The sequence below is a fragment of the Aulonocara stuartgranti genome (genome assembly GCF_965226115.1).
Source record: "Aulonocara stuartgranti genome assembly, chromosome: 22".
Taxonomy (NCBI): domain Eukaryota; kingdom Metazoa; phylum Chordata; class Actinopteri; order Cichliformes; family Cichlidae; genus Aulonocara; species Aulonocara stuartgranti.
This window is the reverse complement of record NC_138957.1, coordinates 12,804,354-12,827,328: the sequence shown is the minus strand read 5'-3', so window position 1 is coordinate 12,827,328 and position 22,975 is coordinate 12,804,354. Positions and strand designations below refer to the sequence as shown.

The 22,975-nt window shown below is 40.4% G+C and overlaps 1 protein-coding gene across 2 annotated transcripts; it reads left to right on the top strand.

Annotated features, from left to right (window-relative positions):
- The first annotated feature begins 1,332 nt into the window (after positions 1–1,332).
- On the top strand, positions 1,333–17,490 carry LOC309698793 (sodium-dependent neutral amino acid transporter B(0)AT1-like). 2 transcript variants are annotated; one of them, XM_082521477.1, is made up of 13 exons: positions 1,333–1,384; positions 10,919–11,134; positions 11,677–11,817; positions 12,295–12,432; positions 12,521–12,702; positions 12,782–12,892; positions 13,490–13,602; positions 13,692–13,820; positions 13,932–14,088; positions 14,211–14,415; positions 14,502–14,661; positions 15,274–15,436; positions 15,557–17,490. In XM_082521477.1, the coding sequence occupies exons 2-13, from the start codon at positions 10,936–10,938 to the stop codon at positions 15,764–15,766; spliced, it is 1,908 nt and encodes a 635-aa protein (XP_082377603.1). In that variant the 5' UTR covers positions 1,333–1,384; positions 10,919–10,935; the 3' UTR covers positions 15,767–17,490. The 2 variants fall into 2 exon arrangements, with proteins under 2 accessions (XP_082377603.1, XP_082377602.1); XM_082521476.1 differs by lacking the exon at positions 1,333–1,384 and having other exon boundaries at positions 10,394–11,134.
- The last annotated feature ends 5,485 nt before the right edge of the window (positions 17,491–22,975 follow it).

Below are 22,975 nucleotides of genomic sequence, written 5' to 3'. Positions count from 1 at the left end.
CTTAGTCATTGGGTGGATGGCATTAGCTGCAGGTTATAATATAATCTTTTTGATGGATTATCAAAATTGTACAACTAAAATTATATATATATATATACCTCTGACCACCACCAGTAGGCAAACATGGGGTTAGTATCTTGCCCAAGGATATTTGGCATGCAGGCAGGAGGCAGCCTGGGATCAAACCACCAACCTTCTGATTAGTGGCTGACCTGCTCTGCCACCTGAGCTACAGCCACCTCATATAAATAGCTGCCTATGGACCTGCACATGTGTCTATACAAGGGGGCTAAATTTGTAAGTTTGTTTGCTTACAAAGAAATGAACAGTCTCTAATTTTTATGATAGTTTTATTTTAATAGAGAGAGAGAATATCAACCAACACATTACATGAAAGTGATTAAATAATTTGGTCCATTCCTCTTGGCTGCTGCTGGGCAACTCAAAGTTTCAGCTCCTTCCACACATTTCCTGTAGGACGGAGGCCTGAAGACTGGTAAGGCCAGTACATGACCTTAATGTGCTTCTTCTGCAGACACTGTTTTGTTGTTTTTGGGATATTTTTTCAGTCATTGTCATCCCAGAAGACCCTTCTTTGAGCTGGTTGTAGGAAGGCGTTTCTCAACCAAGATTTTACAGTACACGGCCCCATACCGTGGCCCCTCAGTCTTGTCTGTTATGATGGAGAGGTTGAAATGGAAGAAACAGATCCTATGTGCTTCATACATATAATGAGTTGAGATCTATCTGTAATTAATCGATTGATTGTAGAATGTCACAGAATTCTGCTGTGGTGAGCTAGAATTCTGTGACATTCAAATCAATGTGTAACCTCTATGTAATGTGTTTTTTCTGTATTTTTAGTTATTCTGTCAATCTCAATTAAAATGAAACCACCACAGAAATGAGGAACTCTTCATTGTTTTGCAATGGGGCAAACTTACAGATATAACAGGGGATGAAAGAAGTGTTCCCCCCACCTCACATCTCTATGCAAATATGTGCATTTCAAACTGTTATACATATGGATGCCACTGTATTGAATCAAAATACATTAAGAGGATGAACAAACAGAAAGGGATGTCATGTACCGAATACAATGTGTGTGTATTTATTGTTTCTTTTGTGTGTCTTTTTTTTTTTCAGATCAGAAAACGCAACAAGTGAAATGACCCACACCAAATGTAAGACGGCTCACTAACTGACCCTCGCTGTTTTTTTCACCTGGCATAACAAAACTGCTCAGGGTTTGCAGATTCGTGCTGGCTGACAGACTCTCGAGTGACCTTTGAATGCATCGCTTGAGCAGGCATTGCAGAATTTTTAAAGGTCCACTGAATCTAGCCGGGCTGATACTTTCCCTGAAAACGATCATTGCTTTCTGGTAATGCCTGACTCTGTATGGATGTGTTTGGTTCTGTGAAGTGTCCCCCTGTGTCAGCATTGTTACATAAACGTGTGCTCCATTTGACAGTCTGGGTATGCAACTACTTTTATTACACAATCACTTTGATTCCTACAGCTGAAGTAGACTGAGTGACAAAGCCAGTATGCAGGGATGTTGTAGTTTTCCATATAAAGGACTATGGGTTAAAATTTATTTACCTCCAATCTTCTGCCTGTAGTCACACATATGCAGTTCTCAGTTATTTACCAATAACGCTAAGCTCTGAAGAACGGAGGTTTTTTTTTATCTGAAATGGTAACATCTCATCCTGTTCCTTGAAGACGACATGAGTGTGTGCAAACTATGCAAACACACTGATGGCCAATCCAGCAGGACCTGGAATTGCACAGACACCTACGAAGAAGTGGAACATGGGGCAGTGGCAGAGTGGAGATCTGCTCTATGTGCTTTCATGGCTTCACTCCAGCTTCCTCGTGCAGTCCAAAGACATGCGTGTTAGGGTCACTGGTAATTCTACACCAAGAGTTTAAACAAAAATAGACATACTGTAAGGAAATAAAGGTGATTATGATTGTTGACTGATGGTCTGATAGACAGTATTTGCACCATAAACTCCAAATACACTGAATTGGATTTTTCAAAGGAATCATTATCCAGTGTAATCTATTACCTTAAATTATCACATGGAAACTGCATGAACCTTGACCAGTATGCCATAAATAGAGGTGTGTTGCAAGTAATGCAGATTAAATGTTTTCATGATTCAATTTCATGGTCACATGTCTGAACCTCGAGTATTAGTAACAGCCTAGATATGTAAGAGAGGGAGAAGGTGATTTCAGATTGACATCGAACATTAAAAATGGTATTAATTCCTCCCTACTTCAAATTACACCGACTAAAACACATCAGCATGAAATAAAATAATAAAAAAAAACAGTAGGAGGGTTTACATCAGTGAAGAACTGATTTTATTTCACTTGTGTATCTTATTGAAAATGCAGTAAAGTGCAAGTAACTATGCTAGAATCACTTTTGATGATTTTATCTCAACCTCATTGAACAGCTGTAATTCTGTTTCTGTGAATAAGAAATCTGGTGGGAGAATATAAATACCGGAGATAAAAAAAAACTGAGCATGCATAATCTAAAATGCTAGAGACACAATAAAAAGCCCGATGCGTCATTATGGGTTTAATATCCTGGCTCAAAGTAATTTGTGTTAAACATTAACTTACAGGTGAATGGAAATCGCTTCAAAAAGCTAAAACATCCATTTGAGAGCAAAGACCCACCGAAGCGTTAACGCACTGTACATAAAAATTTGTGTCCATAGAGTTGATGTTGTTTTGCTGCAGGGACAGTGGTTGTGACACGATGCTATCAGCACATGCAAACATCAGTTAACAGACACGTCATTCAGAGGAGCATGGAGCCAACATAAACTGGTCAATCTATCACTTTGGCATATTAGCATCAGCTAATTAAGGGCTAAATGCGAATGACTTATTTGTAAATCTAAAAAGTATATACATTTTTATTTACTATTGTAAAAAAAACCAAAAACAAATATATAAGAATATATTTTTAAAAATGCTCATGAAGTCCAAACTTCCCATATGAGCAAGTTTAGCAGCTTTGAGATCTGTGTAATATTGGGCTGTACTTTTGTTTAGCTGATCGGTGCTTGTATACAGTGATTAACGTTTAGTTTGTGTTACTATTGGACAAAAAGTAAGAGCCAGAAGTTCAATGGGACAGCCACCTTTCCCTATAGAGGCCCAATCATGTCGAAAATGAAGGCTCAAAACCCGATGTGTCATACAGCTTCTCCATATCAGCTGATTGAAATCTCTGTTATCTGAAAAAGATGCTCGACCAAGAAGCGAACTTTCAACCCTGACCCCACTCCACCTGCATTGTCACGCGTGATAATGAAGACAGTAAAAGCTCTGATTGGTGCATTTTCTTACTTCGCATGTTTAACAGTTTCTGAAAGACTTACGTGTCAAGTTCTGAAATATGTAACTGACAGTCTTGAAGAGATTGAATTGCGAGGCCGTTAAATTAGTTGAGGAGAGGGGAACTGTGAAAAGAATAATGAAGGTCGTACACGACACTTTATACGGCAGAAATAATAAATCTTTTCCGTTTGTGTTGGGGTTTGAAAACATCTAATGTTCCAGTGGTTACAGTAAACAAGGTGTGCGTTTAACTCATTGTACACAACTCTCGTATCTTTCAAGCTATTTAAGTTTATCTCATAACAAATGCCCGAGTGTGCTTTTATGGTGCCTTTCCTTATCGTGCACGGTATTTCCCATCATTCCGCTATCGGATGGCTTCTTTGACCCCCTCCGTGTTATTATGCTGCTTCAGAGAATACTGACGAGGCTTGAGGTCTCTCATGGCAGTGTGGATTCTCAGAGCCACGGTGTGTTTTTCAGTCTATACAAATGTACGGGTGCACACAGTGAAGTGAAAACCATTTCTCCCTCTTGCCTTTTTGTTGTGTTGTTTGTTAGCAATGTTTAATGCTGCTGTTTCATTTCCAAATATCAACCATGGAAAAGGTTCCAGCTTCAACCAGATATTTAATTATAAGTATTTCATTTAACAAACACTCAGCTGATCTCCAGAGATTTCTAGAGGCAATTGTAATAATCAATATTGGTCAAGCTACTTGAAAGTAGTAATTAGTTGCTAATTACTGATTACTTCTCTGAGAATGTAATTCCATTACTTTATCGATTACTTATTTTCACAAGTAATTAGTTACTTTATTACTTAGCTACTTTTAAAAAAACGTGACACACAACCTGAATACAGGTTAGCAATAGACCTTCCAGCCCAATTCTATTTTTTCTGCATAATCCTTCATATAAAACTGAATCAAATGAAAAAGTCTCTTTTTAAAACTTGTTTTATTAGTTTCGGTCTTTTAACTTTATGCATCAAGCAAACATTAAATTATATGCGACAGTCTTTGAATTGAAGAAGTTTGTTTAACATTTAAACCTGTTTTCTGCGTATTCCAGCACATAAAATCAAATAATGTTTTGTGTTTACACTCAATCTTTCAAATAGATGCAAGTAAAATACAGCAAAGAATTAAATAAAATCAAAGATTCACTGGCACTGAGTCCTGTTGCTCTTAAATCTATTTTCACCTGTTTAGCAGGAGTGGGGCCGGTGGAGGTTTGCCCGGTGCTGCACCAGTCATGTCAGCGGGGGGATCCAGGGGTTTCTCTGTGAATTTCACATTCCCGTGGCAGCTGCCTGCTCAGATTGAAAGTTTCATTTTTTGTTTTCTTCCCACGCATATTGTACAGCGGACGCCAATGTTTTTGTCACTTTTAATGGAATCAAACTCAAAGTAATGTCAGTACTTCCAAGCTTTAAAACGCTGCATGGTCGTACTCTGTCCCACACTCTGCTGCTGATTTTTCCCAATCAGTCCACTAATACAGTGGTGTTCCTTAAACAGTGGGAAAGACGCCATTTTTAATCATTGTTTTTTTTGTTATTTTTTTATTGCTTGTCCTGTAAATAAGTCAGTGAAGCACCGCAGGTTGTTTTATAGAGTCTGAAGGGAACAGTTTCTCCTCTATTGCAATCATAGAGGCCATAAAGTTTTGCCCCGGCCTCTACACGATGCTTGGAAGTACAGAAGGACTGCTGGTTCCTCTGCAAGACCTCAAAATTTTACGAATACCTGTGTCAGTGTGCTAGTTTGTACATTGTTTCTTTATTGGAAAAGTGTGTTTGTTTAGGATTTTAGAAAATGAATCCTTGTCATCCGTATTGATCCTGCTTATCTTTGGTCTGTGATCTGTTAATTAGTGGTTAGGATTATCAGATAGATTTGCAGGCGTCACCACTTTCTGTAGGATGATTACCTAAGTGTCCTAAATGGTTAGTTGTTAGATTTTCTTTTCTATTCTTCCAAATATGCTGCTACAGCTCAACACTGTTTCTGCCAAAATCATCAAGCACAAGAACACCACAGAGCATCCTGTTCCTCCTTCAAAAATGTCTTTTTTTCCCTCAAATCCAAAGAACGTTTGCCAAATTCTTTTGATGCCTCAATGAGTGACATTGATATCTATCCATGCAAAAAGCAATGACATCAATTCATAATCTGCTGCTTATCTGAGCCTGGGTCAGTCAGGAGAGAAGCTCAGACCTCCGTCTGGTTGGGTAAACGGATGTAGGGGTGTGTGAGGTTGTGTTAACATATTGTGAGTTTTGTGTTCTGTACAAATCGTTTTAGATATTTTGTACAATTTAATTTGTTGAAAACAGAAGGTTGAAAGCGGTTTTTGTATCTTTTGTGACAAGATGAACAAACTACCTGTGCTGCGCTGCCCTTTTTACTCCCACATGCTGATCCAAATCTGTTAGAAATACGTGCATAGATACATTTGGATAACTTTCTCTCAGCATATCTACACTGAATTAAAGAAAGCATAGTTTTTACAGTAGCAAATGAAATATTTTTAATGAAGCAATATCTTGAGATTATTTTTATTATATTAGTGATTTCCATTTAAAAATGACTGATACTCAAATCTGACTTTTAAAAAACATTATTTTACACATTTCTTCACAGACAGCCTGAATGTAACATAAATCTTCATAATTTAAGTGCTTTTAAGCTTCATGTATCTTTCAAAAAGACATCCAGTGTTGTCTTTTAACATGGTCCCATGATGACAAACCTTTAAAAAAAAGAAAGAAAATAAAATCCTGAATTTAGAGTGCTGTAACATAGCACTGTTGCCTCATAGCAAGAAGGTCCTGAGTTCTATCCCACCATCAGGGTCTTTCTGTGTGGAGTCGACGTGGGTTCTCTCCCACAGTCCAAAGACGTGCAGTTAGTGGGGTTAGGATAATTGGTGATTCTAAATTGCCCATAGGTGTGGATATGAGTGCGAGTGGTTGTCTCTATGTGTTAGCCCTGCAACAGACTGGCGACCTGTCTAGGGTGTACAGGCTCCAGCCCCCGCCCCCGTGACCCTGTCAAGGATGAGTGAAAGAGAACGGATTGATGGATGATGCTGAAAAAACACTGAATCCTGGAGGCAGGGATCTATTAAGAAAGAAAGAATTGTGATGAAAGTCAAATGTAATATTAAGAAAAAGAGTCACTGTGATACTAAGACAAAAAAATGAATAGTCAAGTCAAGTCAAGTCAAGTCAACTTTATTTGTCAATTCTGCCACATGTACAGGACATACACAGAATAGAAATTGCGTTACTCTCAAACCCTAGTGATTAGAAAAATGCAAATAAAATAATAAAAAAGTAAAAATTTAAATAAATACAATACAATTTTACGTATAACAAAAAAAAAGCTATGCAATATACAATATACAATATTCAAGTAAGAAGGCATAGTGGTGCAAAATAGGCAAATAGTGCAAATGGAGATTTAGTAGTGTACGGTAAGAGATAGTGTAACAACAAAGTCTTATGAGGTAATGGCAGTCCAATGCTCCACAAAGTGACTGGAGCAGGCCAGTGAGTGCGTCAGAGAGTGAGTGTGTGTGTGTGTGTGACAGAGTTCAGTGAGACCGTGGTGGAGAAGAGGGGAGAGGGGGGCAGAATCGGGAGGGAGTTTAGCTTCCTGACAGCCTGATGGATGAAGCTGTCCTTCAGCCTGCTGGTTCTGGCCTGGAGACTCCGCAGTCTCCTCCCTGACGGCAGCAGCTTGAAGAAGCTTTGCATTGGGTGCGTGGGATCAGCCGCTATGCAAAGGGCTTTTTTAGTGAGACGGGTGCTGTAAATGTCCTGGAGGGAGGGGAGAGAGACACCAATGATCCTCTCTGCAGCTCTCACTATGCGTTGGAGGGTTCTATGGCAGGACGCATTGCAGGCTCCAAACCACACAGTGATGCAGCTCGACAGGATGCTCTCGATGGTGCCTCTGTAGAAAGTGTACATGATGGGGGCTGGAGCTCCTGCTCTTCTCAGTTTGCGGAGAAAGAAGAGACGCTGCTGTGATTTCTTGGCCAGTGCTGTGGTGTTGTACGTCCAGGAGAGATCCTCTGTGATGTGCACACCCAAGAACTTGGTGCTGCTCACTCTCTCCACAGACGCTCCGTCAATGGTCAGAGGAGCATGTTGGGTGTGCATTCTCCTGAAGTCCACAACAGTCTCCTTCGTCTTCTCCACATTCAGAGAGAGATTGTTGTCAGCACACCACGTGGCCAGGCGTCTCACCTCACTTCTGTAGTCGGTCTCATCCCTGTTGCTAATGAGACCCACCACCGTTGTGTCGTCTGCAAACTTGATGAAGAGGTTGGAGCTGTGTGATGGAGTGCAGTCATGGGTCAGCAGAGTGAAGAGGAGGGGGCTCAGCACACATCCCTGCGGGGCCCCCGTGTTTAAAATGATGGTGCTGGATGTATTACTGCCGACCCGTACTGCTTGAGGTCTTCCGGTGAGGAAATCCAACAGCCAGTTGCACAGTGAGGTGTTGAGCCCCAGCTGGACCAGTTTTTGAGTGAGCTGTTGGGGGATTATAGTGTTGAATGCTGAACTGAAGTCTATGAACAGCATTCGAACATATGAATCTTTTTTGTCCAGGTGTGTGAGTGCTGAGTGGAGTGCAGTGGAGATGGCATCATCGGTTGAGCGATTGGGCCGATACGCAAACTGGAAGGGGTCCAGGGAGGGGGGCAGGACAGTCTTGATGTGCTGCATGACTAGTCGCTCGAAGCACTTCATCGGGATGGGAGTAAGTGCAACAGGACGGTAGTCATTAAAGCAGGAGGGAGATGACTTTTTTGGGACCGGAATGATTGTGGTGGCTTTAAAACATGTGGAATAGAGTGGAAGAATCAGTCATTTAGATGCTATTTCACCCCCACAGTGAAGCATTTAACATTACTGATGGTAACCTGCTGACTTCACATGCACAAATGAACTATTAACTATTTGATGATTCGGTCTGCAGCAGGCAGTGGGGAGTGAGCATAAGAGGAGTAAGGGTTTTTTTTGAAGTTGCAGGTAATTTCTCACAGGTCAGCAAATATCACCAATGTCACAAATTGTTCTGCACAGGCTTTAAAAAAAAAAAAAGGGAAGCCACGGTTGCTGTAGCTGCAGTTTCCACATTAAAAAAAAAAAGCAGCGTGTAATAAATTCACTCTCAGAGAAAGATGTAAGACAAAGAGGTCAAGAGAGGAAGAAAAGAGATTATTCTTCAGAGGCAAGAACTGCTCAGCAACAGACATTTTACAAAGCAGCAACAATGGGAAACTCCATGTTAGATTGAAGTAGTCAGACAGTGGATGTGTACACAAAGTGCTGCTTGAGATATCTGGTTATTTCATATTGTGAAATGTCTTTAAAAACAAATTACATTATAATAATTTCATGTTATTAAGAAGTACATGGGTAGTTAGCGCAGGCTAAACTGGGACTGCTGTGTTGCGGTACAGTTTACAGTGATGGACGGTGGTATGCATAGAGAAGGGCTTGGAAAAGAATTGAAAGAATTCTGAATTGGACAGAATTTTGGCAGAATTTTGCAACAGCAAAGGCGATGGTAGAAGTAACTTCCAGGGGAAAATGCTGTTTTGTCTTTTTTTAAAATGAGATTTGATGGGATATTCTGTTCATGTAGTTTTGTTTTTGTCCTGTTGACCACTGAAATAAAAGGTAATGCTTTACAGTAGGTGAAGCAATACACCTGTTGTCCTCAGGGGTCAAAAATGACCCCAGTTCATTTGAGTGTTTTTTAAAGTACAAAGTACAAATTGTCAATCAATTCAGTGTTACATCTTAGTTTAGCTTAAGACCAACACATTACCACAAAATTTACCTTTCATTTTGCAATTTGGGACCACCAGAAATTGTTTACATAAAGTATAGCCTGTTTTTTAGCGAAAATAAAATCAGACAATAAAATATTTAAATGTTTAGATTATTTTGACTATTTGACTAACCACAGAGTGCTGTATGTTGAACTTTAGTGAGAATGTTTTTCTTGAAGCATTTCAAATTTTTAAAGCAGCACATAATCACACCTGTTGTCCTCAGGGGTCAGAAATGACCCCATCTGGTTTGATTGATACTTAATTAATATGAAGTGGATTTTTCACCCAATTAAAACTTAATTCAAACATTTTGACACTATTTCTTTTTTAAGTCTGATAAAACCTCATTTAAATGAGCTTTTCCTTTGTTTTTGGCTAACACTGAGTAGTGCTGATTTTCTAACACTGGAATATTTCTAACATTTTGAGTTATTTTCCAGTGTTAGAAAATCAGCACTGCTCAGTGTTAGCCATTGTTAATCTTTAAAACTGACTAGGTTACTTTTAAACATATAACACTGTCAAAAGTGTTAATTTAACACTCAACAGTGTTGTATTTAACACTCAGAGGTGTGGACCCATATAGACACTCTCTAGTGTTAATTTAACACTGGAGATTTTGCTGTGTAGCATGTGGTCTAAATATTGGCAATATTTTCTTTATCTTCTAATCCTGGATCCTCCTGATCGTTGATTCTTCCTCCTCATTATATTAGAGGACAATATGTGCATTGTTCTACTGGTCATTCCTTTCCACAACATGGTAAAAAAAAGAGTTCTTTTAGGGTCAAAAATGACCCGAGGACAACACAAGGGTTAATCTGATGATTTTCTTTAGTGACACTTTCCAAACTCCACCTTAATATTTACCTTCTACCGCCCCATTATTTAGCCAAGTCCCACTTTACTCCCTGAGTGTGACTGCCAGTTACATTGATAGTGGAAATGCACCACTCCGTAAATGTTGATGCCAGCCTTTCATTAGTTAGTTATTACGTTAGAGAGCAACACTGATAAGGTTTACAAGGGCCGTGAACTACTTGACAATCATACTGTGAGGTAAACATGGTATAAACTTAGAGAAAAAAATCACTTCCACAACTCTGTGATCATTTTAAAAATACTTTAATGGTTATCATTTCAAATAAGTCACAAATGAGCTTTCACAGACCGAATAATGTTCTTATTGTAGCAAGAAATAAGCCATCTAGTTTATCAGGGATTACAAAAACGTGACCCGATGGTAAAGATAGAGGTTTATATTGTATCATTTCCGTTATTAGAATTCACCCAATCACTCTTCGCCCAGGGAAAGGGTTATTGGCAGCATCTCGTGTAATGTATTAACCACTAAGAACAAGGTTGCATCTTTTTCCGCTTAAAGTTGCTGACATCATATAATATAACACAGGTTAAGACAAGTGACTGATAACCACAAGTTAGGTGCAACGGGTCACAGTAAATGCCTCAGTGTCCCTCACCTGGACACACAGTAGGGATAAAGGACTCAGAGAGAGGGAGGAGAGAGAGAGAGATAGTCCTAGGAGACTCAGGAGCCGACTGCACAGAGGAGGTTTACTTCTGAATCCTCTCAGTTGCTTAAAAATTTACAAAAGTAACAGAACTTCTTATTAAAGAGAGACACAGAAGCTCTTATTTCCAATTTCTTTTTTGCACGGAGGAGGTTTACAGCAAGCCACCATGAAGCTGAAATTACCAAACCCAGGACTGGATGACCGAATCCCATCTCATGAAGATTTGGAAAGGATGGAAACCGAGGAGGCTGGGGACAGGCCCAAATGGGACAACAAAGCCCAGTACCTCCTCACCTGCGTGGGCTTCTGCGTGGGACTCGGTAACGTCTGGAGGTTCCCGTACCTGTGTCAAAGCCACGGAGGAGGTATGCAGGGACGTGTGGGGCAGTAGATGTGAAAGATATTTGAATATAGACTAGATGCCACAAAAGAAAATATCAGTGGATTTACTTTGTTTTTGCTAACAAAAGGACACTATGGATTTTAGTGATTAGAAAGAAATTATACCATTTGAGAAATGCTTTTGTTAAAAGGTTACAACCAAGTGATAGGACAAAGCATGCAGACATGTTGTATCAACACAAAGAACCCCACGGTATGAATTATGGAAATGCCCGTTTTATTCACCATAAATAATCAGATATAGATGCTGACTAGATTTTTATTGAATTTTATTTCTATTTAATGAAACTCAAAAAAATAAAGTCTTTCTTGAGATAAATGCTATGGGAAAGGTAATGTGTGAGTCTTATTCTTGGTTTGTACAGTTCCTAGTTTAGCTAATAAAAAGCTGCTTTTCACAGTTTACAAGTATCTTTGTGCTTAGTTTCCTTTGTTAAAGTGTCTAATAAAGTGAAAATCTCACCACTTTGCTAATTCATTATGAATGTGAATGTTGTGCTTTTAGGAGCGTTTATGATCCCGTTCCTTATCCTGTTGGTTCTGGAGGGAATCCCGCTGCTGCACTTAGAGTTTGCCATTGGTCAGCGCCTGAGAAAAGGCAGCGTGGGAGTGTGGAGAGCAATCAACCCTTATCTGACTGGAGTTGGTGTGTACAAAAAAAAACATGCATGTGTGTGGGTGTGTGCGCCTTCGTATCTTTGTGTTTTATTGTGTCTATGTTGGCAAAATGGCTCCACAGACAGCAATAAGTTATAATTCCCGTAATGGCTAAATATCTCATGTATTAACTAATTTAGAGTTTTTAGAGGATGGAATTGTTCTGTTCTTCCATTAGGTTTGCTTTTGCAGCAACGGTTACTCAAGCTAGGTTTTAATACAAAATACAGACCGAGTAATCATTCCTATCCAAGCATTTAGAAAAAAACACTCAATATTGGGATCACTTAAGTGTACACTGAGCACCATAATGAGACCAAATTCCTGCCAAGCATATATCATATGTAACATATATAAACATAGCACTTACTATGCTGTCATGCTAAAATAAGCTAGCAAACATGGCCCACATCTTAAGCAGATAATCACTGTGAGTTTTTCCACTGCTTTCTTCATTCTTTTGCAGGCATTGCATCGTTACTTGTCTCATTTTTGGTCGGTATGTATTACAACACCATCATGGCCTGGATCATGTGGTACCTGTTCAACTCCTTTCAAGATCCTCTGCCTTGGAGCCAATGCCCTCTCAATGCTAACAGCACAGGTGTGCCTTCATCTAACAAGAGGTTACAATAGAACGTTATGCGATGATTAGCCTGCCATCAAGTTGCTCTTGCTTGTGCCGTTTGCAGGTTTAGTGGCTGAGTGCGCACGGAGCACCACTGTTGACTACTTCTGGTACAGAGAGACTCTGAACACTTCAGCAGCCATTGATGACTCTGGAGGTTTGCAGTGGTGGATGGTGCTGGCCCTGTTCGCTGCCTGGACTCTGCTGTATGTGTGCTGCATTCGTGGCATTGAGACTACTGGCAAGGTCTGAAAAATCACAATGTCTAAGAAAAGGAAGTGATTTTTACATGTAGGTTTGCTCAGATATTTCTTTCTTTTTTCAGGCTGTCTACATCACCTCCACTCTCCCATATTTTGTCCTCACAATCTTCCTCATCAGAGGATTGACTCTCAAAGGCTCTACAGAGGGAATAAAGTACCTCTTCACACCAGATGTAAGGGTTCAATGTATCACATGTCACAAGAATCAGAAGGGACAAGATGAACTTATTTGTCATTATGGTTTTTGTACAGTTTTACAACGTCTGTGGAGAATTACTCAATAACGTCAGTGAAACCTGGACCTCATTGTTTCCACTCTTCATGCTTAGCTAAGCTAGATGGCTGAAGGCTCATATTTATTGCACAGACATTACAGTAATATATGGTTATATAACTGTTAGAAAGTGTACTTACAGAGATACAAGCCTATTTCTTTAAGCTATTATTTGCCGTTTTAAGACACCCAGGCCTGAAACATGAGAGCAGTAAACCTTTATCACAGGACTGATAAAAGCTGATATAAAAGCTGATACTGAAGGCTGAAACGCAGCACAGTTAGTACTGTAAATTCCAATACATAAGTAATCTAGATAGGCACTTTAAAGCCAAATTACCTGGTGACAATTGTGCAATTGTGCATTGTGTGTACCCTCTTAGATTATTAACTAACAACAGCCAGTGAGGTGGGAAAGTGTCCGTTTTAAAATTCTGTATAGGTCAGAAATCTGCTCACAGCTCAATAAGAATGCTTATCTTTGGATTCTCTTTAGGTGGATGAGTTAATGAATCCACAGACTTGGTTGGATGCAGGAGCTCAGGTTTTCTACTCCTTCTCCTTGGCTTTCGGGGGCCTCATCTCTTTCTCCAGTTACAACTCTGTTCAGTGAGTAAAGGTCTTGATTACACAGTCATAATGGAACTCACTGTCCAGCAAGTGTCCTCACGCTATGTCCCTTTAAAATCTACTTGCAGCAACAACTGTGAGCAAGACGCCGTTCTCATCTCCATCATCAATGGCTGCACCTCGGTGTACTCTGCAACGGTGATCTACTCCATCATCGGTTTCAGGGCAACGCAGAAATTTGATGAATGCCAGGGAGAGTGAGTTTCAGTTTGCACAAAAGATGACATTACAATAGGGGGAAAAATAAGAGAGTGAGATTTACTTGTATCTAGATAGACTCATATGAGTTTTTTCTTACTTTTTTTCAGTAACATCCTGCATCTCATCAATGCCTTTGACTACCCTGAAACCTCCATCACAATAGAGAACTACGATCAGGTTCTGACCAGCCTAAATCAGACAAATCCAGATATCATCCAAGGTTTGCCCTTAAAAACCTGCGACATTCAGAATTTACTCAGTCAGGTCAGTGGAGCCTTTATTTTTTTGTATCCTGTTAATTCCCTGATTATTTGCCCAGTTTGAGTGTCACAAAAATGATTCAAAATCGATTCAGAACTTGAAAGATTTGCCCTGTACCGCTTCAGGGTGTGGAGGGAACGGGCCTGGCCTTCATCGTTTTCACAGAGGCCATCATCAAGATGCCTGTTTCACCTCTCTGGGCAGTCCTCTTTTTCATCATGCTCTTCTGTCTCGGCCTTTCAACTATGTTTGGGAACATTGAGGGAGTGGTGGTTCCCCTTCAAGACCTTAGAGTTCTTCCTCAAACTTGGCCTAAAGAAGTTTTTACTGGTAACTTTCTCACATTGAGAACTTCTTCATAACCACCATGGAAAACTGGGTATGATTGTAACCGCCTGCTTGTGTTGTTTTTTCAGGTCTTACTTGCTTAATATCCTTTGCTCTTGGGCTCATATTCACCCTACGCTCTGGGAACTACTGGCTAGCTCTTTTTGACAACTTTGCAGGCTCAATCCCCCTCCTAATCATCGGTTTCTGTGAAATGTTTGCAGTTATCTACATCTATGGGATTGATAGGTAAGTGTGCCCGTCCTTAGGTGATCATTGAGTCAGCTTCCAAAGTAATGACCTTCTAGGTACTTTATCAAACATCCGACCATCTAAACAGAATCATGTTTGTACTTGTCATTATGGGAAAGTTCGCTTTCCTGGTATTTTCATAAGAGGCAGAAAAGATAAGTGTTCAGTGAGGCAACCAACAGTTCTTGTTAGAGTTCAAACAAAGCGTTGCCTTCTGACCTTGCAGTAGAGATAATGTAACTCATCACAGCAGAAGTGTGTTTTAATGTTGCAACAGGAAGGGGAGGAATGTGTAAAATGTACTTTTGGCTTAGAGTTTCTGACCATGCACATGAAAGCAGTTAAGTTGACTTATTTATAACAATTATCTAATAGTTAGAAGAAAAGGTGCAAAAAAGGTGGTGTAATATACATCTTTTAATGTTGTCAATTTGGACTCAAAGTTAGCTTAAAGAAAAATAACAGACTACAGTCTGCTTTGGTATCAGCCAGCTGAGCAAACAGTGACATGTGATGCTTTATTTACTGTAACTAATAAAATCTACAAGGTTGCCTTTTATGGATGATTTTTACACGTATGTATGTCTCCCTCTTATTGCTTTCAAACAGGTTCAACAAGGACATTGAATTTATGGTTGGCCACAAGCCCAATATTTTCTGGCAGGCAACATGGAGAGTGATTAGCCCACTCCTTATGATCTTCATCCTAATTTTCTACTTTGTTACCCAAGTCACCAAAGATTTAACCTATCTGGTGTGGGACGAGGAAGCGGTAAGTTTGTTGTTCACAGTAGTTTACAACAAGTTTTTACATACAGTAACTGCAGGAATAAAGATGTAGTTTGATGTTTTGTGCTGCAAAATGTAACTTTTTTGTTGATCCCGATCACAGGCGAGCTTTCCCATACTGGAAGCACGTCCCTATCCCTCTTGGATCTATGCCATCATCTTTATCCTTGCTGGAATTCCCAGTCTGGCCATCCCCATTTTTGCGCTCTTTAAATTTTTCCAGAGGAAGTGCTGCAAGGACAAAAGCTACAAAGATCACCCAGTGGACACTATCTCAGCCAAAATAGAAATGAACGGCAAAGCAAAGTTCTAGGTTGATGTCGCCTTGATTGTTTAATGTGACTGATGTGTACTTGCTTTTATTGATGTGTTCTATGCACAAGATTGCGACTGCTGACTATTATCTTTGAAAAACAGATGTGTATTTTTAAGTTGTTAGTTAGTTTCTGCATGATTGTGCACTTTGGGAGATTTATTATAGGGCTACAGGACACCCAATGGCTGCTTAGCTTATCTTGGCAGAAGGAAACAGGTTGACCTGCTCTGTTCATAAAATATGCTTACAAGCATCTAAAGCTCAATAATTAACATGTTCTCAGATTGCATCTGTATGGAGTGCACAAAGAAAAAAAAATGGGTGAGCCGGTCTGATATGTTTCTCCTGTACCCACAGAAGGTAGTAATGTTAAGTTAACCAGTCAGTGGTTGAATATATAACTATTCTTTTGATATTTTAAATGTACCACGCATGTATGTCTAATACAGACAATTGACTAATTATGGGACAAATCCTGACCATCGTTCCCTAGAGTGATGGCTTTGCAGTCACTAAATCTTTCAGAAGAATGGTATTCATTCATTCAATCAATGCAAAGATGAACTGAAGATGCTTTGGTGTCACGTGGCAACCCGGCATATTACTCAGACACTTTATGTTGTATTTTCCTGTGGTGTGCCGAGTGCCTCTATATACATGAGGTTTATTTTAATATTTTGTAAATAATCCTTGGATTAAGTAAGATTTTTACACACTGTAATAATGTCTTAGATTTTTTTAAGCTGGAAAAAAACGAAGAATACAGGCCTCGCTACCATTCAGCCCCCTTTTGTGTTGTTTGGTTATTGTGTTTTTAAGGCGGACTGTTGTAAACTTCTACCTTGTGATGTACAGTTCCAAGAAAAGGTTTGTGAAATTTCTGCACTGATCCTAACTTGAGGCACAACTATTGATAAACTTTGTCTGACTAAACTAGCACAAACAACGGAGCTTTTCATGTCATTATTTGAACACACTGAGCACACCGATCATGTCATATGTTTGACTTACTAAATATTGAATTGATTAACTCTTATACTTTCTTTAGCAGCGTCCATGAGATGTTTTCAGTAGCCGCTCGTGAAAGTTCTGCGATGAGCAGCAGGACTTTTGTAAAAGTGTTTCAGTTTCTCAGTATTTCTGGAATGTTTTGTACATCACTCTTCATCAGAGCTCGTCTTTTTCACTGTGTTCTTTGGCTCATTGAAGTATTATAGCACCCAGCAATAACAATTGGTCATGAAACCAGTATCGATGGCTGCAAGGCAACTGGGATAAAGCAACCCCAAACCATGATGAAACCTCCGCCATGCGGAGATGGAGTTTTTGGTGTTAGTGTTCAGCAGGTGCTGGCTGACCACTTCTGGTCTCGATTCATCCGGCTGTACCTTCCAAGCCTGCAGCTGCGGCAGAAATGGCAGTCATCCCCCGCGGATGTCACAGAAGGTTTGGTGGTGATGATCGTAGATCCTCAGCTGCCTCGCACTTCCTGGCTCGTGGGTCGCATCTCCAAAGTCCACCCCGGTGCAGACGGGCACATCAGGTCTGCTGACATCAAGGTGAAAGACAGGACCTTCACCCGACCTGTGGCGAGGCTGGTGGCACTGCCTGCCCTCCCGGACGAAGACAGAAGGCAATCATAGTGACTTTGTTTGTAAAGTTGCCTTTTGTTGTGAGCAAATGTACTCCATACATTTGGGGGCGGCTGTACAAAAGGCCCCGTAGTTACGGTTGTTGTTCAGTTGTTAGTTCACCTGTAGTTTTTTAGAGTGGCCAGTAGAGGTCACCCTACCGCTTTGTATGAGAGAGACTATGGGCAGGGAGAAACGTGGGCAAGGCACCTGAGCTTTTCTGCTCCGGATTACCAGCAGAGAAGTGGTCATTCCGTGAAAAGTGTGCGTTAATGAGCAACGTTAAGTTTGTGATGTGTGAGGATGTGATAATAAGATGTGTTTGGGACTGTAACTGAGGTTAGGGGGGGAAATTACTATGTTTCTGTCTGTGCCGCTAGCGGGCGCTAGGCTAAGCTAAGCTAACTCTCCTGCCATGTGGTTGGGTATAACTGTGTACTGGGTTAGCTCTCTCAGTGGGTCTATACGTGAGTCGTGGGTAATATATGGCCTATGGCAGGGGTCTGCAACCTTTAACACCCAAAGAGCCACTTCGACCCGGTTTCCACGCAAAAGAAAACACTGGGAGCCGCAAATACTTTTTGACATCTAAAATGAAGATAACACTGCATATATTGGTTTTTTTACCTTTATTCTTTGTATGAACAACTAAAGTAAGTAAGTAAAGTTTATTAAGCGCTTTTCACAGAAAGGCAGTCACAAAGCGCTGTACACAAAGATTAAAATAAACAATACAATCAACAGACATTATACACAATGTAAAAGATCAAATGTAAATAAAGAATATAAAATACGTAGATCAACAAAAGGCTTGTTTGAAAAGAAAAGTTTTTAATTGCTTTTTAAAAGAATCCACAGAGCAACTAAAGTGTTGCTTATGAAATCCATGAAGTGCTACCGAGAAAATTACATTTTATTTATGTAATTAACACATTTTGAACTCTTAAAGAAATATAACAAAAGTAAAGACACCCAGCTGAACTAAAATGATCCATGTAGCAAACAAAAACTGTTGTGAGCCGCCACCCTTATATCGCCTTTGGGCTTTTGGAGCCTTGACCTGACTTTTAAAAAGTAATTGGAAAAAAGCACTATGCGGCTAAAAAAAAAAAAAAAAAAAGATATTTGCAAAATTATGCCTAAATATGTATTTTACCTGGTTAATGTGTGTGGCGGGGCGTGGTCTACCTGAGCGGCACCCGTAATCACGCCTCGCCACCTTAAAGTCTGTGCTCTCTATGCTGTTGTGTTGGTATGTGTCGGGCTGTGAGCTGAAAAGCTACAGCCGGCTGTATGCGTACAGCAACCGTGTGTGAAAAGCGGTCAATAAAGAGATGCTGAAAAGCATGTTCATGCAAACATCGTCGGGTCTGTCGTGATATGTTTACAATAAGACTTATGGTCCCGAACCTCTGCGCACAGCGTCTGCAAATCGGGGCTTTCATCTTTACGCAGGACTGTAAGCTGTCATCTGTGGGGCGTGAGCGGTGTTTGTTTTTAACGTAGTTCACGGTGGAGAATAGCTGCCGACATAATGTGGATATGAAGATCCATAATTGGCCTACCTGGGGTCGAAAGTCTCGATAAATGCACGGCGTTTCGGCTTCCGTGAGTGTGACGCTTATTTTGAGCGATGAAAAAATAATAAGATATAATTAAATTTTTATATTTCAAAATCACAATAATCTTCCAATTTAGAAGTACAAGTTAAAAAAAGAACTAAACACAAATAAAATACACTTCAGCTAAATACTTCTAATTTATTTTCCCAAACCACCCAGAGCCGCAAAATAAAGACTAAAAAGCCGCATGCGGCCGACACTCCGGGGAGTGGTAGCGGCAAATCTGAACTAGCATCTTACAGTACTCCCAGTCCAAGCTATCTACCCAACAAAATGCCTCAAACAATCAACGTAGCTTTAAATAGCTGCATGCCTTATGACAAAACTAGCAAACGCTGGGGGGAACTAACTAATGCAGTGACACATTGTTTAGCCAGGGACATGATGCCTATTCATAGTGTGGAAAGAGAAGGTTTCAAAAAGATGCTTAAAACGTTCAATTCACGCTACAAGCTACCCACCAAGAAATACTTCTCTAAAGTACTGAGGTGTCAAATGCGTTATCTTCAGTGGAGTGCGTCCACCACGGACATGTGGTCAAGCCGAACATCGGACCCCTACATGAGCCTCACAATACATTATGTGGACAAAGACTGGAAGCTACAAAACAAGTGCCTCGAAACAAGTTTTTTTCCCCGAGGACCATACTGGGGAAAATATAGCCAAAGTCTTAAAAGAGTTCCTCAGCTCAAACAAGTGTGTGTGATGACAGACAACGGGGCCAACATTGTGAAAGCCGTTGCACTCAACAACTGGACCAGACTTTCATGCTTCAGACATCGCCTGCACATTGCAATAGGTAAGTTAATTATAACGTCAGATTAAGCACTTATTGTATTAGTTTAAATGGTAATAATACTGTTTGTGTTATTGATCTCTGAATGTGGGTACTTGTGCTGCAAGATATATATACAGGGTGGGCCATTTATATGGATACACTGTAATAAAATGGGAATGGTTGGTGATATTAAAGTCCTGTTTGTGGCACATTAGTATATGTCAGGGGGCAAACTCCTTGTGATGGACCGAGTTGAAAAACAGGAGGAGTCCCAGGAATTATTAGAAAAATATAATTTTCATTTATTTAACCCCAAAAAATTATATTTACAAAAGTAATAAATGTTGAGCTCATAAAAGAGGTCAAAGAAACAAAACTGAACTCAGGCAAAGACTGCAAACTTAACCAGGCAAATGACTGCTCAAACACACATAATTGACCTAAGCATGAAATGACATACAAGGGTATATATAATGGCTGATCAGACCATTGTGACACATGAGGGGTAACAAACAAAACACAATCATAAATCACAAACGATGCAGTATTAATGAACTAAACACTAAAGAAGAAAATCAAAAAACCCCATTAAACCCTAAACTCAAATATTTAATTAAATACAAATACTTTGTTTTTAAAGTAAAGAAAACACACATTCCCCCCTTCAGCAGGAAGTGGTGGTGTGGTCCAATTATCTTCCTTTATATTTAATGGTTTCAAACCCTGGCTACCATCTTTTGTCCAGCAACTCCCAGGGATAATGGCAGGTAAGAAATAAAAAGACAAAAGTTAGTCAGAAAGCAAAGAAATGAAGTAGTATGAATACATAAGTAAACTAAATGTGCGCGCTTACAAATAGAACAAATGTATCCAAACCAATCAATAAAGTTATTGGCAACTAAAATGTATTACTATGTTCAAATGAAGAATGAAAATACAAAAGTTACCGACTTTAGAGTGTGGCCATGGGTTTGGCCATCACACTCCTCAAGATGGGTGGTGACCATGGTGGCCATTTAGAAGTCGGCCATCTTGGATACAACTTTTGTTTTTTCAGTAGGAAGAGGACCATGTGACACATCAAACTTATTGGTAATGTCACAAGAAAAACAATGGTGTGCTTGGTTTCAACGTAACTTTATTCTTTCATGAGTTATTTACAAGCTACTGACCACTTATAAAATGTGTTCAATATGCTGCCCATTGTGTTGGATTGTCAATGCAACGCTCTTCTCCCACTCTTCACACACTGATAGCAACACCGCAGGAGAAATGCCAGCACAGGCATCCAGTATCCGTAGTTTCAGGTGCTGCACATCTCGTATCTTCACACCATAGACAATTGCCTTCAGATGACCCCAAAGATAAAAGTCTAAGGGGGTCAGATCAGGAGACCTTGGGGGCCATTCAACTGGCCCACGACGACCAATACACTTTCCAGGAAACTGTTCATCTAGGAATGCTCGGACCTGGCACCCATAATGTGGTGGTGCACCATCTTGCTGGAAAAACTCAGGGAACATGCAGGCTTCCGGGCATAAAGAGGGAAACGCATCATCGTGTAGAAATTTCAAATATCCAGTGGCCTTGAGGTTTCCATAGATGAAGAATGGACCCACTATCATTGTACCCCACATACCACACCAAACCATCACTTTTGTTGTTCCAACAGTCTTGGAGGGATCCATCCAATGTGGGTTAGTGTCAGACCAATAGCGGTGGGTTTGTTTGTTAACGTCACCATTCACATAAAAGTTTGCCTCATCACTGAACAAAATCTTCTGCGTGACCTGAGGGTCCTGTTCCAATTTTTGATTTGCCCATTCTGCAAATTCTGTGCGCCGATCTGGGTCATCCTCGTTGAGATGCTGCAGTAGCTGGAGTTTATAAGGGTGCCATTTGTGAGTAGCTAATATCCGCCGAAGGGATGTTCGACTAATGCCACTCTCCAGTGACATGCGGCGAGTGCTACGCTGTGGGCTCTTTCTGAATGAAGCTAGGACAGCCACTGATGTTTCTTCATTAGTGACAGTTTTCTTGCATCCACATTTTCGCAAATCCAACACTGAACCAGTTTCATGAAACTTAGCAAGCAGTTTGCTAACTGTAGCATGGCAGATGGGTGGTCTCGTAGGGTGTCTTGCATTGAAATCTGCTGCAATGACCCGGTTACTGCGTTCACCAGATATCAACACAATTTTGATCTGCTCCTCACGTGTTAACCTCTTCGACGTGTCAATGGCTGTGAACAAAGAGAAACTTGTAAATAACTCATGAAAGAATAAAGTTGCGTTGAAACCAAGCACACCATTGTTTTTCTTGTGACATTACCAATAAGTTTGATGTGTCACACAAAAGTTGTATCCAAGATGGCCGACTTCTAAATGGCCACCATGGTCACCACCCATCTTGAGGAGTTTGCCCCCTCACATATACTAATGTGCCACAAACAGGACTTTAATATCACCAACCATTCCCATATACTTTCAGCAGCATATTAAACATATCAGGTCCCCATAAGGAGAATCATGTGCTAACGGCTATCTAAATGACTCGGGTAAAGTTTGTAGCATGCTTGTCGTTTTTGTCTGCTTCCACTTGTCTTTGCACTAGGATGATGTCGGCGTAAATGTGCAGTCATATTCGTTGTGTTCCCACTAGTGCTGTCAGCGTTAATCTCGTTAAAATGACATTAAAGCCATAACGCGGCAAATCTCCGTTAACAAGTTACCGCGGATCGCCCTGTGCTTGGGGCTGGACGGCGTCAACACGTTAACAAGCTAACTGCGCTAACGCACTAGTTCCCACAAATTGAGCATTGCGTGGCACATACGACATGCTGTTTTACTTTTGTCCATGACGCGCTTACCATCAGGGTCATGCTTCACATGAAAACCAAGATAGTTCCAAACGCCAGATCTGAATGAGGGTGGGGGAGGTTCAATTTCGGGTAGCGTTGAGGTAGTTGCCATGTTGCAACGAGCTTAGCTTCTGTCTTGCTAGCTTGCGCTGCGCTCAGTGGATCTGCACTCGACAGTGCAGTCTAGGCGGAGTAGTCGAACACAGATCCACTGAGCGCTCAACACAGACAGCATCGTCAGAAGAAAAGTTGATAAAATAAATTAAAAATATTTTATTGTTCGATACATATGCGTACCGAACCGAATGCACTGTA

Coding starts and splice junctions, on each gene's coding strand:
- LOC309698793 (XM_082521477.1), top strand. CDS start 10,936: ATGAAGCTGAAATTACCAAACCCAGGACTGGATGACCGAATCCCATCT. Junction 14,089..14,210: donor TTCAGAATTTACTCAGTCAG/GTCAGTGGAGCC, acceptor GTACCGCTTCAG/GGTGTGGAGGGAACGGGCCT. Junction 15,437..15,556: donor TGGTGTGGGACGAGGAAGCG/GTAAGTTTGTTG, acceptor TCCCGATCACAG/GCGAGCTTTCCCATACTGGA.